We start from the raw sequence: 15,936 nt of genomic DNA on the forward strand, positions 1-15,936 counted from the left end.
CAGGGAGGGGGGAGGGGGCATTTTTTCCCTTTCTCTTTATTTGTCTTCCTTTTTTCCTTAATTTCATAACTTAAAACAATCTTTTTTTTCCAAAAAAATAAAATTTTCAAAAATATTTGGAGACATTCGAAAAACTGATCATGTTTTTTTAATATTTATTCACAACTTAATTTGAGAAGTTCATTGATAGGAAAATTATGCTTTTGAGATTGGTCAATTGTTTGGCCAATGTGTTGATGCTTTGGAAGTGTTTTTCATTTATATCTTTTTGATGAGGGGTGGATGGAAAATAACGGAAAGTTCATTGATAGGAAAAGAATACTTAGCACACAGTATACCAAACGAAACCATTTTTATTATTGCATATATAAGAGGGGTTAGTTCTAAGAATATCTGATCCCGTCCAATAGCTAGTTTACTGAGCACCAGAGAATAACCCAGCCACTTTGATAGCATAAATCGTTCGGTGATTTTAACCTAAAAATACATTCGCAGACCTTGGTTGGAGTGCGAGGTCTAACTTGAACCACAGCCCAAAAAGAAACGAAAAAACCACGGCCCAAAAAGAAATGAAAAAACCACGGCCCAGTTATTATGTTCTATCAAAGCCCAAAGCCGACACACACCCACTTTCCCCGAAACCCCCGAACCCCATGGAGGCATGGACGAGCTCAACGGCGGCCGCCGCCGTGCCGCTTCCCCCGGACGATCTCCTCCTGGAGATCCTGCTCCGCCTCCCGCCGGAGCCGATCCACCTCTTCCACGCCTCCTTCGTCTGCAAGAACTGGCGCGGCCTCGTCCATGACGCCCGCTTCCTCAGCCGCTTCCGCGATTTCCACAGCGGCACGCCTGCCGTGCTCGGCTTCTTCAATCAGAAAGGGCCTCCCTTCTTCGTCCCTACCTCGGGCGGCTCCGCGCTCTCCACTGCTTCGATGTCCCCCGATGACTGGTGGGCCTACGACTACCGCCACGGTCGCTCCCTCTTTGAGAACTACCGCTCTGGGACGCTACTCGTCTGGTACCTCGTGACCGGCGACGAGCGCTACCTGCCATTCCCCACGCAGGCCTCTCATGGGTGCTTTGAGTACAATGCCGCAGTTCTGTGCGCGGCTGGCCACACCGACCACGTCGACTGCCATTCCTGCCCGTTTCTCGTGGCGTTCGTGTTCAGTCACCAGACAGATTTCATCACCTCCAGATGCGTCTTCTTGTCCGAGACCGGTGTTTGGGGTGAGACCGGTGTTTGGGGTGAGTCCACTCCCTTGATCCCATATCATCACATAGCCTATACCATGTCAATGCATCTCCCTTCAAAGATAAAGGGAAGACCTTCTTCTTGATAACATCATCAGGCATACCTGCAAGCTTAAATAATCCACAAACTTCATCCACATAGATTAAGTGTAAGTCGGGATGTAATGTTTCATCTCCTGCAAAAGGATTAGCTAGCAGTTTCTCTATCGTACCCGAAGGAATTTCAAAGTAAACATTTTCAGTAGATTCATTAGGTTGAGGAGCAACTATTTGCTCTACCGGTCGGGGTGAAGATACCTCGAACAAACCCCTCAAAGTATTACTTTCCATAGTAACAAGTGACAGTAAATTTCAGGACACTATATAAAATTTTCCTTACCAAATTCCACCTACCAAAGGCGCTTCACTCCCCGGCAACGACGCCAGAAAAGAGTCTTGATGACCCACAAGTATAGGGGATCTATTGTAGCCTTTTCGATAAGTAAGAGTGTTGAACCCAACGAGGAGGAGAAGGGAATAATAAGCGGTTTTCAGCAAGGTATTCTCTGCAAGCACTGAAATTATCGGTAACATATAGTTTTGTGATAAGGTAATTTGTAACGAGTAGCAAGTAATAAAATTAAATAAGGTGCAGCAAGATGGCCCAATCCTTTTTGTAGCAAAGGACAAGCCTGGACAAACTCTTATATGAAGTAAAGCGCTCCCGATGACACATGGGAATTATTGTCAAGCTAGTTTTCATCATGTTCATATGATTCACGTCCGGTACTTTGATAATTTTACATGTGGGTGGACCGGTGCTTGGTTGATGTCCTTACTTGGACAAACATCCCACTTATGATTAACTCCTATTGCAAGCATCCGCAACTACAAAAGAAGTATTAAGGTAAACCTAACCATAGCATGAAACATATGGATCCAAATCAGCCCCTTACGAAGCAACACATAAACTAGGGTTTAAGCTTCTGTCACTCTAGCAACCCATCATCTACTTATTACTTCCCAATGCCTTCCTCTAGGCCCAAACAATGGTGAAGTGTCATGTAGTCGATGTTCACATGACACCACTAGAGGGATGACAACATACATCTCATCAAAATATCAAACAAATACCAAATTCACATGACTACTAATAGCAATACTTCTCCCATGTCCTCAGGAACAAATATAACTACTCACAAAGCATATTCATGTTCGTAATCACAGGGGTATTAATATGCATAATGGATCTGAACATATAATCTTCCACCAAGTAAACCAGCTAGCATCAACTACAAGGAGTAATCAACACTACTAGCAACCCACAGGTACCAATGTGAGGTTTGGATACAAAGATTGGATACAAGAGATGAACTAGGGTTTGAGATGAGATGGTGCTGGTGAAGATGTTGATGGAGATTGACCCCCTCCCGATGAGAGTATCATTGGTGATGACGATGGTGATGATTTCCCCCTCCCGGAGGGAACTTTCCCCGGTAGAACAGCTCTGCCGGAGCCTTAGATTGATTCCGCCAAGGTTTCGCCTCGTGGCGGCAGAGTTTCTTCCCGTAAGCTTGCTTCTAATTTTTTTCTCGGAAGAAAGACCTCATATAGCAGAAGATGGGCATCGGAGGGCCACCAGGGGGCCCACGAGCCAGGGGGCGCGCCCCCCACCCTCGTGGCTAGTGGGTGGCCCCCCTCTGGTACTTCTTGCGCTCAATATTTTTTATATATTCTGAAAATTGCTCCCGTGGAGTTTCAGGACTTTTGAAGATGTGCAGAATAGGTCTCTAATATTTGCTCCTTTTCCAGCCTAGAATTCCAGCTGCCGGCATTCCCCCTCTTCATGTAAACCTTGTAAAATAAGAGAGAATAGGCATAAGTATTGTGACATAATGTGTAATAACAGCCCATAATGCAATACATATCTATATAAAAGCATGATGCAAAATGGACGTATCAGCGCTCGTCGGCGGAAGAGATAAGGAGGGGGACGTGGTCAGAACCGATCCGAGTAATGGCCTGGATGGAGGCTAGCGAGCAACGGAGGTCCCATTACGGGGAGACTAGGACCCGGTCCTGGACGGACTGGGTCGGAGCAGCTTGACGGTTGGTCCAGGTGAACGTGACACCAACCCTATCTATTTCGCGGAGACCAACGTCAGCAATGCAGTCATTGAACATTTGCATACGTGCAAAGTTGACGTGCGAATTGCTCTTGTATTCCGTGAAACGCAGGAGGTTAAAATCACCCCCAACTACCACCGGAAGCGAAGCACCCGAAACCTTCCGGTGGAGCTCCTCGAGGAAGGAGGCAGACCGACTATGGTCAGCGAGGCCGTAGACGATAATAACCTCCCACTTGAAGTTTAGATCACATTCGAAAAGTTCCATGCTAACAAAGAACTAGCCCCGATCCATACTTCCCACCTCGAAGGTGGCATCCTTCACGCCTAGCAGGATGTCAACAGAATGGCCTGAGCTCCCACTAGAAGGGAGCCAATGCCAGGCGAAGAGGTGGGCGCCAAGGCGGTCGAGTTCCAGAGGGAGAATTCCGTGCGCATGATTCCTTGGATGGCGACAATGTCAATGTGTTCATCTCGCATGCACTCAATGAGTTGGCGGCGGCGGCCATCATGGCCAAAACCGCGGATGTTCTAGAAGAGGGCACGAATTATGCATCCATTGAGGGGCTGCTTGACCCCAGGACACGGGATGCGCTTTGGGCGCAGAGAGCGGCGGTCCGAGAACGGGTACGGCCACGAAGCTCGACAGCGGTCAGGGGGAGGATGCCAGCGGCCCTTCGAGGAGGGGGCGGGATGGCATCCTTCGAAGCAATCGATGGGGCGGGAGGCGAGAGCAGAGATGCTCGGCCCTCCGCGAGCCTACCGTCGAGAATCTCGCGGGCCCTAATGGCCTCGATCTGGACTAAGGGGCAAGCAACCTCCCCCTGATGATGATCGCGGAGTCGGCTGCGATCTTCGCAAGGTGACTAAGCGGAACCGACTCAAGAGTAGAGAAGGAACAAGTATATGCCGAGGGGGAGACTATAGGCGTACCTGGCTCCAGGTTCCGGGCCGCAGCCCGGGGCTCCGCCCGCTCGTGGATGGGAAGCGCCGGGCTGCCCTCGGGGCGTGCAGCGTCAAGCCGATTGACGATGTCCTGGACTAGGGTGTACTCACCATGTTGTCTCCCGAGCAGTGGGTTGGGCCGAGGACCCCCATGGCGGTTCATTATTGGGTCAGTTCAGACAATCCATGCCACATACAAGGGAGATCCCACGAGACTTGGCGCCCAAGACGAGGACTCTCCTAAACCCTAGGTGTGGGAGTCCTGGATTAGGGGGTCTCCGGACAGCCGGACTATCTCCATTGGCCTGACTGTTAGACTATGAAGATACAAGATTGAAGACTTCGTCTCGTGTTCGGATGGGACTCTACTTGGCGTGGAAGGCAATACGTATATGGATAGCAACTCTTTAGTCCGTAGGACAACAATCACAACATACAATCATACCATAGGCTAGCTTCTAGGGTTTAGCCGCTCTGATCTCATGGTAGATCTACTCTTGTAACACCCATATCATCAGTATTAATCAAGCAGGACGTAGGGTTTTACCTCCATTAAGCGGGCCCGAACCTGGGTAAAACTTCGTGTTCCTTGCCTCCTGTTACCGTCCGGCCTAGACGCACAGTTCGGGACCCCCTACCCGAGATCCGCCGGTTTTGACACCGACATTAGTGCTTTCATCGAGAGTTCCTCTGTGTCGTCGCCATTAGGCTTGATGGCTCCTACTATCATCGATAGCGATGTGGTCCAGGGTGAGACTTTTCTCCCCGGACAGATCTTCATATTTGGCGGCTTCGCACTGCGGGCTAATTCGCTTGGCCATCTGGAGCAGATTGAAAGCTACGCCCCTGGCCATCAGGCCAGATTTGGAAGTTTGAATTACATGGCCAACATCCGTGGGGACTTGATCTTCGATAGATTCGAGCCATAGCCGGGCGCGCCGCACTGTCGCGATGGGTATGACCTAGCTCTGCCACCGGACGGTACCCCAGAGGCCGCGCCCGCATCAGCTCCGATCCTTAGCTCGGAGCCAACTGCGCCAATCGAGGACGGTGGCTAGACACCGCCTCAGGGGCTGCAGTCTCGACGGTGATCTAGCCAAACACCAGCATAATCCTCTGCGCAGCCCGTGACTCCAAGGTGCCGGACTCTTTTCTGGACTCCGAACCATCCGCGCCCCTGCCGATCGAATCCGATTGGGCGCCGATCATGGAATTCACCGCCGCGAGTATCTTTCAGTACTCGCCCTTCAGCAACATTTTGAATTCACTAAGGTCTCTCTCTTTGTCAGGATAGCCTTGGCTGTATTATGGCCAACAGGATTGGGATGTGGACGGCGAAAAAATTTGATGCCCACCCACCACCCACTTAATAGCCACTGTCGATGACTCAACCGACATGCTCGACTTCGACTCCGAAGACATCGACGGTATGGACAACGATGCGGGAGGCGAAGAGGAACCACTGCCCACAGGGCGCTGGATGTCCACTTCATCATATGACGTATACATGGTGGACACACCAAAAGAAGACGACGACGAGGAACGGAAGGACGCACCAAAGGCGTGTTCCCTCGAGAAGCAGTCAAAGCAGCAGCGCAAGCGCCGCCCCAAATCTCGCCTCGCCAAAAATAACGATCACATAGACCCAGCGTTGGAGCAGGGCGAACCACTGCCGGACCACGGCAATACGGAGAATCAAACCGAACAAACCAATTCTGTCAAAGATAATAGTCTGGACGACACAACGCCGGACAGGCACCCGGAGCAGCAGAATGCCCGTCAAAGGCTTGTTGCCACCGCGAGGAGTCTGAAAATGCAGAAGCAAAGGCTCAAGGCTGCGCAGGACACACTCCAAATTAGATGGAGTAAAGTACTCAACACAGCACCGAAGTACGGCGACAATCGCCCCACCAAGAGCTACCCAAAGTGGAAGTTGCTACCTGAATTCGATGAGGAGGCCTCAGACCCCTCACATCAAAAAATCAAAACAGCCACCTGGCCGGATAGGCGACCTCACGGCCAACATAGAGCGGTAAACAATGCCACTCACAAGACAATACGCGATTCACGTGAGGGTTTGCACCAAAAGGACAGGGCAACCAGATCCATCTATGGACCACACAAGCGCGCCTCAGCATACGATATAACACAACAAACATTCGAACAGCGCGGTACACCCAGATACAGGGGTGCCGCACACCCCCTATGTTTCACCGATGAGGTACTGGATCATGAATTTCCAGAGGGATTCAAACCTGTAAACATAGAGGCATATGACGGAACAACAGACCCTGGGGTCTGGATAGAGGACTATATCCTCCACATCCATATGGCTCGAGGAGATGATCTCCACGCCATCAAGTACTTACCACTCAAACTCAAAGGGCCAGCTCGTCATTGGCTTAAAGGCCTCCCCGAAAACTCCATTGGAAGTTGGGCATAGCTCGAAGACGCTTTTCGGGCAAACTTTCAAGGGACTTATGTCCGACCTCTGGACGCGGATGATTTGAGTCATATAACTCAACAGTCTGGAGAGTCAGCCCGAAAGCTTTGGAACAGGTTTCTTACTAAAAAGATCCAAATTGTCGGCTGTCCGGACGCCGAAGCCTTGGCAGCTTTTAAGCACAGCGTCCATGACGAATGGCTTGCCCGACACCTCGGCCAAGAAAAACCGAGAACAATGGCAGCATTAACAAGCATCATGACCCGCTTTTGCGCGGGTGAGGACAACTGGCTAGCCCGATGCAGCACCAGCGACCCCAGTACATATGAAGTTAGAGATGGAAACGGGAAATCACGGCGCAATAGCAATAACAAACGCCGGAATAAAGGAGACAACACGAAGAGCACGGCAGTAAACGCCGGATTCAAAAGCTCTCGGCCAGGTCAGCAAAAGCCGCCCCCTAAAGGCGCCAGAGACGAACTGTCCAGCCTAAACAAAATTCTGGACCAAATATGTCAGGTCCATAGCACCCCTGGCAAACCAGCCAATCATACCCATAGAGAATGTTGGGTCTTCAAGCAGTCCGGCAAGCACAACGCCGTACACAAGGGGGAGGATACACCAAGCGAAGATGAGGATGAGCCTCTCAAGGAAGACACTGGGGAACAAAAGAAATTTCCACCAGAAGTAAAAACAGTAAACGTGTTACACGTGGTCAATGGAAGAAACAAAACGGCACTCCCAGAAAAATACGCACGAAGGCCTATCACTGCGGAGTCCTGCCACTGGTCGTCTCAACCGATCACTTTCGACCATCGTGATTACTTAGCAAGTATCCGGCGTGCAGGATGGGCTGCCCTGGTATTAGACCCAGTAATTGACGGATACCACTTCACACGAGTCCTGATGGACGGTGGCAGCAGTCTAAACCTGATATACCAGGATACAATCCGCGAAATGGGGATAGACCCAACAAAAATTTGCCATAGCAATATTACCTTTAAAGGAGTAACGCCAGGCCCAGGGGCTCATTGCACGGGCTCCCTGCCACTAAAAGTTATATTCGGTTTCCCTGATAACTTCCGTAGCGAACATTTAACCTTCCACATCGCTCCGTTCCAAAGTGGCTATCAAGCACTACTTGGACGTGAAGCTTTCACTCGCTTTAATGCAATACCACACTACGCTTCCCTCACACTCAAGATGCCCGGTCCACGTGGCAGCATTACAGTGAACGGAAGTACTAAGCGATCTTTTCGCGCCGAAGAGCGTGCGGCTGCCCTGGCAGCCGCACACTAAAAACAGCCTCACCAACTAAAGCATTTAGCAGGTCGTCACAACCTCGGACACGGTTAGACGAGTCCGGTGCAGCTATATGAAATTTATACCGGATCAATGATCACATCCCTATTACAAATACAAGGGGCTCAATGTGCTCAGACAAGTGGCAATTCTTACTCACCTTGAATTATACATGGTTTCTTTAAAAACTATCTTTTTGCACGACAGCTTTTTCACCTAAGCTCCTCTCTTTTACAGATAATCATCGTGCTACACCCGTCCAGGATACGGCACAACGGAGACACAGGCGCAGACGTGCAGCAGGGACCCGCTCCAAGGATTCTTTTTAGATTAAGACCCTGCGTAAACCTTTTTTATTGTCTCTTGTTGATACATATCCACCGAATTCTCAGCACAGTTGAGAAGGATGCTGATGTCTTGGCATGTGGCCACGTCAGAATAATGCACGTACCTGGACACAAGGGGCTTCTTACAAACGGTACTATTTCGGCCTGTTTTATACCATAAAGACCGAATACCTTAGGGAGTGTTCGGCGTCGCAAGTTTGGCCTTATATGCATCAGCTCCGAATCATTGTCTTTGGTCAAATGTTGGGTTTGCCCGGCTCCTATGTTTTGGTGCCTTACGTTCCGCTTTACCGGCTAAGGTAGCAATAGGAGAACTACTGCGATTCTGCCCTGGTTCATCCGGATGAGCACCTCAGTAGAGAAAGCTGAAAACTGACTGTCATGATATAGCGTGAGACTGGTCAACCACTTGATGACCTATCGGAATGTTAGAATTCCTCTGCCTTAACGAAGGGCCGTTTTCCGGCCAGGCATGTACGCACCCCGCGATCAGGAGAGTGCGGAGCCACCTGGGGCTATCTAGTAGCCCCACTGTCAAACTCCTATGGCTAAGTGAAAGTGTTAAAGCATTATAGTCCGGTTGCCTCGCTCGCTACGCTATCACCTCCTTATTAGGACCAAGACGTTGGGTTAAGTGTGAACACGCGTTTTTTGCGAGCAACTCCGCATTATATGCGTGGGGGTTGAAGCTGACGGCTGCAATCTTTTAGGTTATACACATGTATACATAAACGGCCGCACAGGAGGCATCCTACTACTTTTAGGCAAAAGTATAAACATAGCCTTATAAAAACATCATAAAAGCATTGTGTTTACAATGAGAATACATATCACTCAAACATAATATTCTTCGAGCACTGGGCCTCTATCAAACGAGCACCCTCGAGAACCTCCTCGAAATAATGCTCGGCTGCCACTCGGCCTATGGCCGAACCCTGTGCCGCGACTACGGAAGCGTCCATCTCCGCCCAGTATGCTTTAACACGGGCAAGGGCCATCGTCCGCGAGCCTTCTATGCACGTCGACCTCTCATCGCATTAATGCGCGGCACCGCACCAAGGAACTGCTGCACTAAGCTGAAATAGCTATCCGGCTTTTGCTTCTCCGGCCACAGCTGATCCACAACAGCCCTCATGGCGAGTCCGGACAACCTATTCAGTTTGGCCCCTTCGGCTAGCTGGTCAGTCAATGAAAGCGGACGCTCTGGAACGTTGAACTGCGACTAGAACAGCTTGTCCACTTCACGATCTGTCTAACCTTGGAAGTACTTGGCAGCATCGGCAGCACTCGCCGCCAAATCCATATACGCATCTGCCGAACTCCACAGCCGATCCAGAGGGGCATTGTGGGAGTCCTGGATTAGGGGGTCTCCGGACAGCCGGACTATCTCCATTGGCCGGATTGTTAGACTATGAAGATACAAGATTGAAGACTTCGTCTCGTGTCCGGATGGGACTCTACTTGGCGTGGAAGGCAATACGTATATGGATATCTCCTCCATTGTAACCGACCTTGTGTAACCCTAACCCTCTCCGGTGTCTATATAAACCGAAGGGTTTTAGTCCGTAGGACAACAATCACAACATACAATCATACCATAGGCTAGCTTCTAGGGTTTAACCTCTCTGATCTTGTGGTAGATCTACTCTTGTACTACAAATATCTTCAATATTAATCAAGCAGGACGTAGGGTTTTAGCTCCATCAAGAGGGCCCGAACCTGGGTAAAACATCGTGTCCCCTGCCTCCTGTTACCATCCGGCCTAGACGCACAGTTCGGGACCCCCTACCCGAGATCCACCGGTTTTGACACCGACATTGGTGCTTTCATTGAGAGTTCCTCTGTGTCGTCGCCGTTAGGCTTGATGGCTCCTAATATTATCGATAGCGATGCGGTCCAGGGTGAGACTTTTCTCCCCGGACAGATCTTCGTATTCGGCGGCTTTGCACTGCGAGCTAATTCGCTTGGCCATCTGGGGCAGATTGAACGCTACGCCCCTGGCCAGCAGGTCAGATTTGGAAGTTTGAATTACACGGCCAACATCCGTGGGGACTTGATCTTCAACGGATTCAAGCCACAGCCAGGCGCGCCGCACTATCGCGATGGGTATGACCTAGCTCTGCCACCGGATGGTACCCCAGAGGCCGTGCCCGCATCAGCTCCGACCCTTAGCTCGGAGCCAACTGCGCCAATCGAGGATGGGTGGCTAGACACCGCCTCAGGGGCTGCAGTCTCGACGGCGATCGAGCCAAACACCAGCATAATCCTCCGCGCAGCCCGTGACTCCAAGGTGCCGGACTCTTTTCCGGACTCCGAACCATCCGTGCCCCTGCTGATCGAATTCGATTGGGCGCCGATCATGGAATTCACCGCCACGAGTATCTTTCAGCACTCGCCCTTCGGCGACATTCTGAATTCACTAAGGTCTCTCTGTTTTTCAGGAGAGCCCTGGCCGTATTATGGCCAACAGGATTGGGATACGGACAACGAAGAAATTCGACGCCCACCCACCACCCACTTAATAGCCACTGTCGAGGACTCAACCGACATGCTCGACTTCGACTCCGAAGACATCGACGGTATGGACAACGATGCGGGAGGCGAAGAGGAACCACCGCCCACAGGGCGCTGGACGTCCACTTCATCATATGACGTATACATGGTGGACACACCAAAAGAAGACGACGACGAGGAACGGAAGGACGCACCGAAGGCTTGTTCCCTCGAGAAGCAGTCAAAGCGGCAGTGCAAGCGCCGCCCCAAATCACGCCTCGCTAGAAATAACGATCACACAAACCCAGCGTTGGAGCAGGGCGAACCACTGCCGGACAACGGCAATACGGAGAATCAAACCAAACAAACCAATTTTGTCAAAGATAATAGTCCGGACGACACAACGCCGGACAGGCACCCGAAGCTGCAGAATGCCCGTCAAAGGCTTGTTGCCACCGCGAGGAGTCTGAAAAAGCAGAAGCAAAGGCTCAAGGCTGCACAGGACACACTCCAAATCAGATGGAGTAAAGTACTCAACACAGCAGCAAAGTACGGCGAAAATCACCCCACCAAGAGCTACCCAAAGAGGAAGTTGCTACCTGAATTCGATGAGGAGGCCTCAGACCCCTCACAACCAAAAATCAAAATAGCCACCTGGCCGGATAGACGACCTCACGGCCAACATAGAGCAGAAAATAATGCCACTCACAAGACAATACGCGATTCACGCGAGGGCTTGCACCAAAAGGACAGCGCAACCAGATCCATCTATGGACCACGCGAGCGCGCCCCAGCATACGATATAACACAACAAACATCCAAACAACGTGGTACACCCAGATACAGGGGTGCCGCACACCCCCTATGTTTCACCGATGAGGTGCTGGATCATGAATTTCCAGAGGGATTCAAACCTGTAAACATAGAGGCATACGACGGAACAACAGACCCTGGGGTCTGGATCGAGGACTATATCCTCCACATCCATATGGCTCGAGGAGATGATCTCCACGCCATCAAGTACTTACCACTCAAACTCAAAGGGCCAGCTCGTCATTGTCTTAATGGCCTCCCCGAAACTCCATTGGAAGCTGGGCAGAGCTCGAAGACGCTTTTCGGGCAAACTTTCAAGGGACTTATGTCCGACCTCCAGACGTGGATGATTTGAGTCATATAACTCAACAGCCCGGAGAGTCAGCCCGAAAGCTTTGGAACAGGTTTCTTAGTAAAAAGAACCAAATTATTGACTGTCCGGACGCCGAAGCCTTGGCAGCTTTTAAGCACAGCGTCCGTGACGAATGGCTTGCCCGACACCTCGGCCAAGAAAAACCGAGAACAATGGCAGCATTAACAAGCCTAATGACCCGCTTTTGCGCGGGTGAGGACAGCTGGCTAGCCCGATGCAGCACCAGCGACCCCAGTACATATGAAGTTAGAGATGGAAACGGGAAATCACGGTGCAACAGCAATAACAAACGCCGGAATAAAGGAGACAGCACAAAGAGCACGACAGTAAACGCCGGATTCAAAAGCTCTCGGCCAGGTCAGCAAAAGCCGCCCCCTAAAGGCGCCAGAGACGAACTGTCCAGCCTAAACAAAATTCTGGACCAAATATGTCAGGTCCATAGCACCCCTGGCAAACCAGCCAATCATACCCACAGAGAATGTTGGGTCGTCAAGCAGTCCGGCAAGCTCAACGCCGTACACAAGGGGGAGGATACACCAAGCGAAGATGAGGATGAGCCTCTCAAAGAAGACACTGGGGAACAAAAGAAATTTCCACCAGAAGTCAAAATAGTAAATGTGTTACACGTGATCAATGGAAGAAACAAAACGGCCCTCCCAGAAAAATATGCCCGAAGGCCTATCACCGCGGAGTCCTCCCACTGGTCGTCTCAACCGATCACTTTCGACCATCGTGATTACTCAGCAAGTATCCGGCGTGCAGGATGGGCTGCCCTGGTATTAGACCCAATAATTGACGGATACCACTTCACACGAGTCCTGATGGGCGGTGGCAGCAGTCTAAACCTGATATACCAGGATAAAATCTGCGAAATGGGGATAGACCCAACAAAAATTTGCCATAGCAATATTTCCTTTAAAGGAGTAACGCCAGGCCCAGGGGCTCATTGCACGGGCTCCCTACCACTAAAAGTTATATTTGGCTTCCCCGATAACTTCCGTAGCGAACATTTAACCTTCCACATCGCTCTGTTCCAAAGTGGCTATCAAGCACTACTCGGACGCGAAGCTTTCCCTCGCTTTAATGCAATACCACACTACGCTTACCTCACACTCAAGATGCCCGGTCCACGTGGCATCATTACAGTGAACGGAAGTATTAAGCGATCTTTGCGCGCCGAAGAGCGTGCGGCTGCCCTGGCAGCCGCACACTAAAAACGGCCTCACCAACTAAAGCATTTAGCAGGTCGTCACGATCTCGGACACGGTTAGACGAGTCCGGCACAACTATATGCAATTTATACCGGATCTATGATCACACCCCTATTACAAATACAAGGGGCTCGATGTGTGTAGACAAGTGGCAATTCTTACTCACCTTGAATTATACATGGTTTCTTTAAAAACTACATTTTGCACGACAACTTTTTCACCTAAGGTCCTCTCTTTTACAGATAATCATCGTGCTACACCCGTCCAGGATACGGCACAACGGAGACACAGGCGCAGACGTGCAGCAGGGACCCGCTCCAAGGATTCTTTTTAGATTAAGACCCTGCGTAAACCTTTTTTACTGTCTCTTGTTGATACATATCCACCGAATTCTCAGCATAGCTGAGAAGGATGCTGATGTCTTGGCGTGTGGCCACGTCAGAATAATGCATGTACCTGGACACAAGGGGCTTCTTACAAACGGCACTATTTTGGCCCGGTTTATACCATAAAGACCGAATACCTTAGGGAGTGTTCGGCATCGCGAGTTTGGCCTTATATGCATCAGCTCCGAATCATTGTCTTTGGTCAAATGTTGGGTTTTCCCGGCTCCTGTGTTTTGGTGCCTTACGTTCTGCTTTACCGGCTAAGGTAGCACCAGGAGAACTACTGCGATTGTGTCCTGGTTCATCCGGACGAGCATCTCAGTAGAGAAAGCCGAAAACTGACTGTCATGATATAGCGTGAGACTGGTCAACCACTCGATGACCTATCGGAATGATAGAATTCCACCGCCTTAACGAAGGGCCGTTTTCCGGCAAGGCATGTACACACCCCGCGATCGGGAGAGTGCGGAGCCACCAGGGGCTATCTAGTAGCCCCACTGTTAAACTCCTATGGCTAAGTGAAAGTGTTAAAGCATTATAGTCCGGTTGCCTCGCTCACTGCGCTATCACCTCCTTATTAGGACCAAGACGTTGGGTTAAGTGTGAACACGCGTTTTTTGCGAGCACCTCCGCATTATATGCGTGGGGGTTGAAGCCGACGGCTGCAATCTTTCAGGTTATACACATGTATACATAAACGGCCGCACAGGAGGCATCCTACTACTTTTAGGCAAAAGTATAAAAATAGCCTTATAAAAACTTCATAAAAGCATTGTGTTTACAATGAGAATACATATCACTCAAACATAATATTCTTCGAGCACTGGGCCTCTATCAAACGAGCACCCTCGAGAACCTCCTCGAAATAATGCTCGGCTTCCACTCGGCCTATGGCCGAACCCTGCGCCGCGACTACGGAAGCGTCCATCTCCGCCCAGTATGCTTTAACACGGGCAAGGGCCATCCGCGAGCCTTCTATGCACACCGACCTCTTCATCGCATTAATGAGCGGCACCGCACCAAGGAACTGCTGTACTAAGCTGAAATAGCTATCCGGCTATTGCTTCTCCGGCCACAGCTGATCCACAACAGCCCTCATGGCGAGTCCGGACAACCTATTCAGTTCGGCCCATTCTGCTAGCTGGTCAGTCAATGAAAGCGGACGCTCTGGAACATTGAACTGCGACCAGAACAGCTTGTCCACCTACGATCTGTCTGACCTTAGAAGTACTTGGCAGCATCGGCAGCACTCGCCGCCAAATCCATATATGCATCCGCCGAACTCCACAGCCGATCCAGAGGGGCATACCGTGGATCTCCGAACTTCCTCCGTAACATGAAGGGTTTCCCAGCCGCAATATCCCCGGCTTCCCGCAGCTCCTCCTTCTTCGCTCTCATAGCAGAACCGGTGTCCTTCTCCGCCGTCGTGGCCTTCTCAAGGTCCGCTGCCTTTGCTCGGTTTTCCTTTTCAAGGACTCGGCAATGGTCGGCAGTATCTTTTAATTCCACGGCCATCTTGGCCATCTTCTCTTGGCTCTCGCAATGTGCGGCCTTCTCGGCCTTCAACTCTTCGGCCGCCTTCAAAGCAGCGGCATTACTAATCCTCGCTTGTTCCTTGGCTCGGGTAAGTTCTGCCTGCAAGGCTTCCACGGAGGCAGCTCCATCTGCAGTCACAACATATTAAAGATACTGGCATTATGCTGCTCTTACTATGTGGCGTTCACCAGATAATAACACTTACCCTGTGCCTCGTCAAGCCTCTTGTTAACAAGCTCGAGGTCGGCGTCTGCTGCATTCAGTTGCCGTTTTAATTTGCCTAACTCACTAGTCCGGCTAGCCACCGGAGCCTCCACCACCTGCACATAAGGGCAGTCTGGTTATTGCCTGAGAATATGATCCTCTGTTCGCCGCCGTTCTCGACGGCAACCAGAGTCTCAGGGGCTACTATCTACACAGGGCGCACCTAACATGTGTAGTACTATCACATATTATCTTACGTACCTCAAAGCCTGTCACTAGACTCATAAAGGCTTCATGTAATCCGCTTTCAGCGGACGAGATTCTCTCCATCACCGTACCCATCAGCACACGGTTTTCTTTTGAGATGGCCGCTCGCCCCACCAACTCCCTCAGAATGTCCGACCGCACACCAGACGGTGCCGGACTCTTTTGTCTGCTCTCCTCGGGAGCCGGACGCTGGAGACTTCGGGGGTCTATGGGATTATCTTCTGGCCTCACCGGTTCGGAGAGGCCCTTCGTGACGA

General features: G+C 50.7%; 1 protein-coding gene across 1 annotated transcript in view; it reads left to right on the plus strand.

The window, feature by feature from the left end:
* The first annotated feature begins 653 nt into the window (after window positions 1–653).
* The window catches only part of LOC147976973 (uncharacterized), a 70,419-nt gene continuing 55,136 nt past the window's right edge, over window positions 654–15,936 (plus strand). Inside the window, exon 1 of the mRNA XM_087519117.1 lies at window positions 654–1,239. Coding sequence (XP_087375243.1) covers window positions 654–1,239 — 586 coding nt within the window. The remainder of the gene's footprint in view (window positions 1,240–15,936) is intronic.

The sequence above is a fragment of the Triticum urartu genome, chromosome 4A (genome assembly GCF_056163025.1).
Source record: "Triticum urartu cultivar PI428250 chromosome 4A, HENAU_Tu73, whole genome shotgun sequence".
NCBI classification, from domain to species: domain Eukaryota; kingdom Viridiplantae; phylum Streptophyta; class Magnoliopsida; order Poales; family Poaceae; genus Triticum; species Triticum urartu.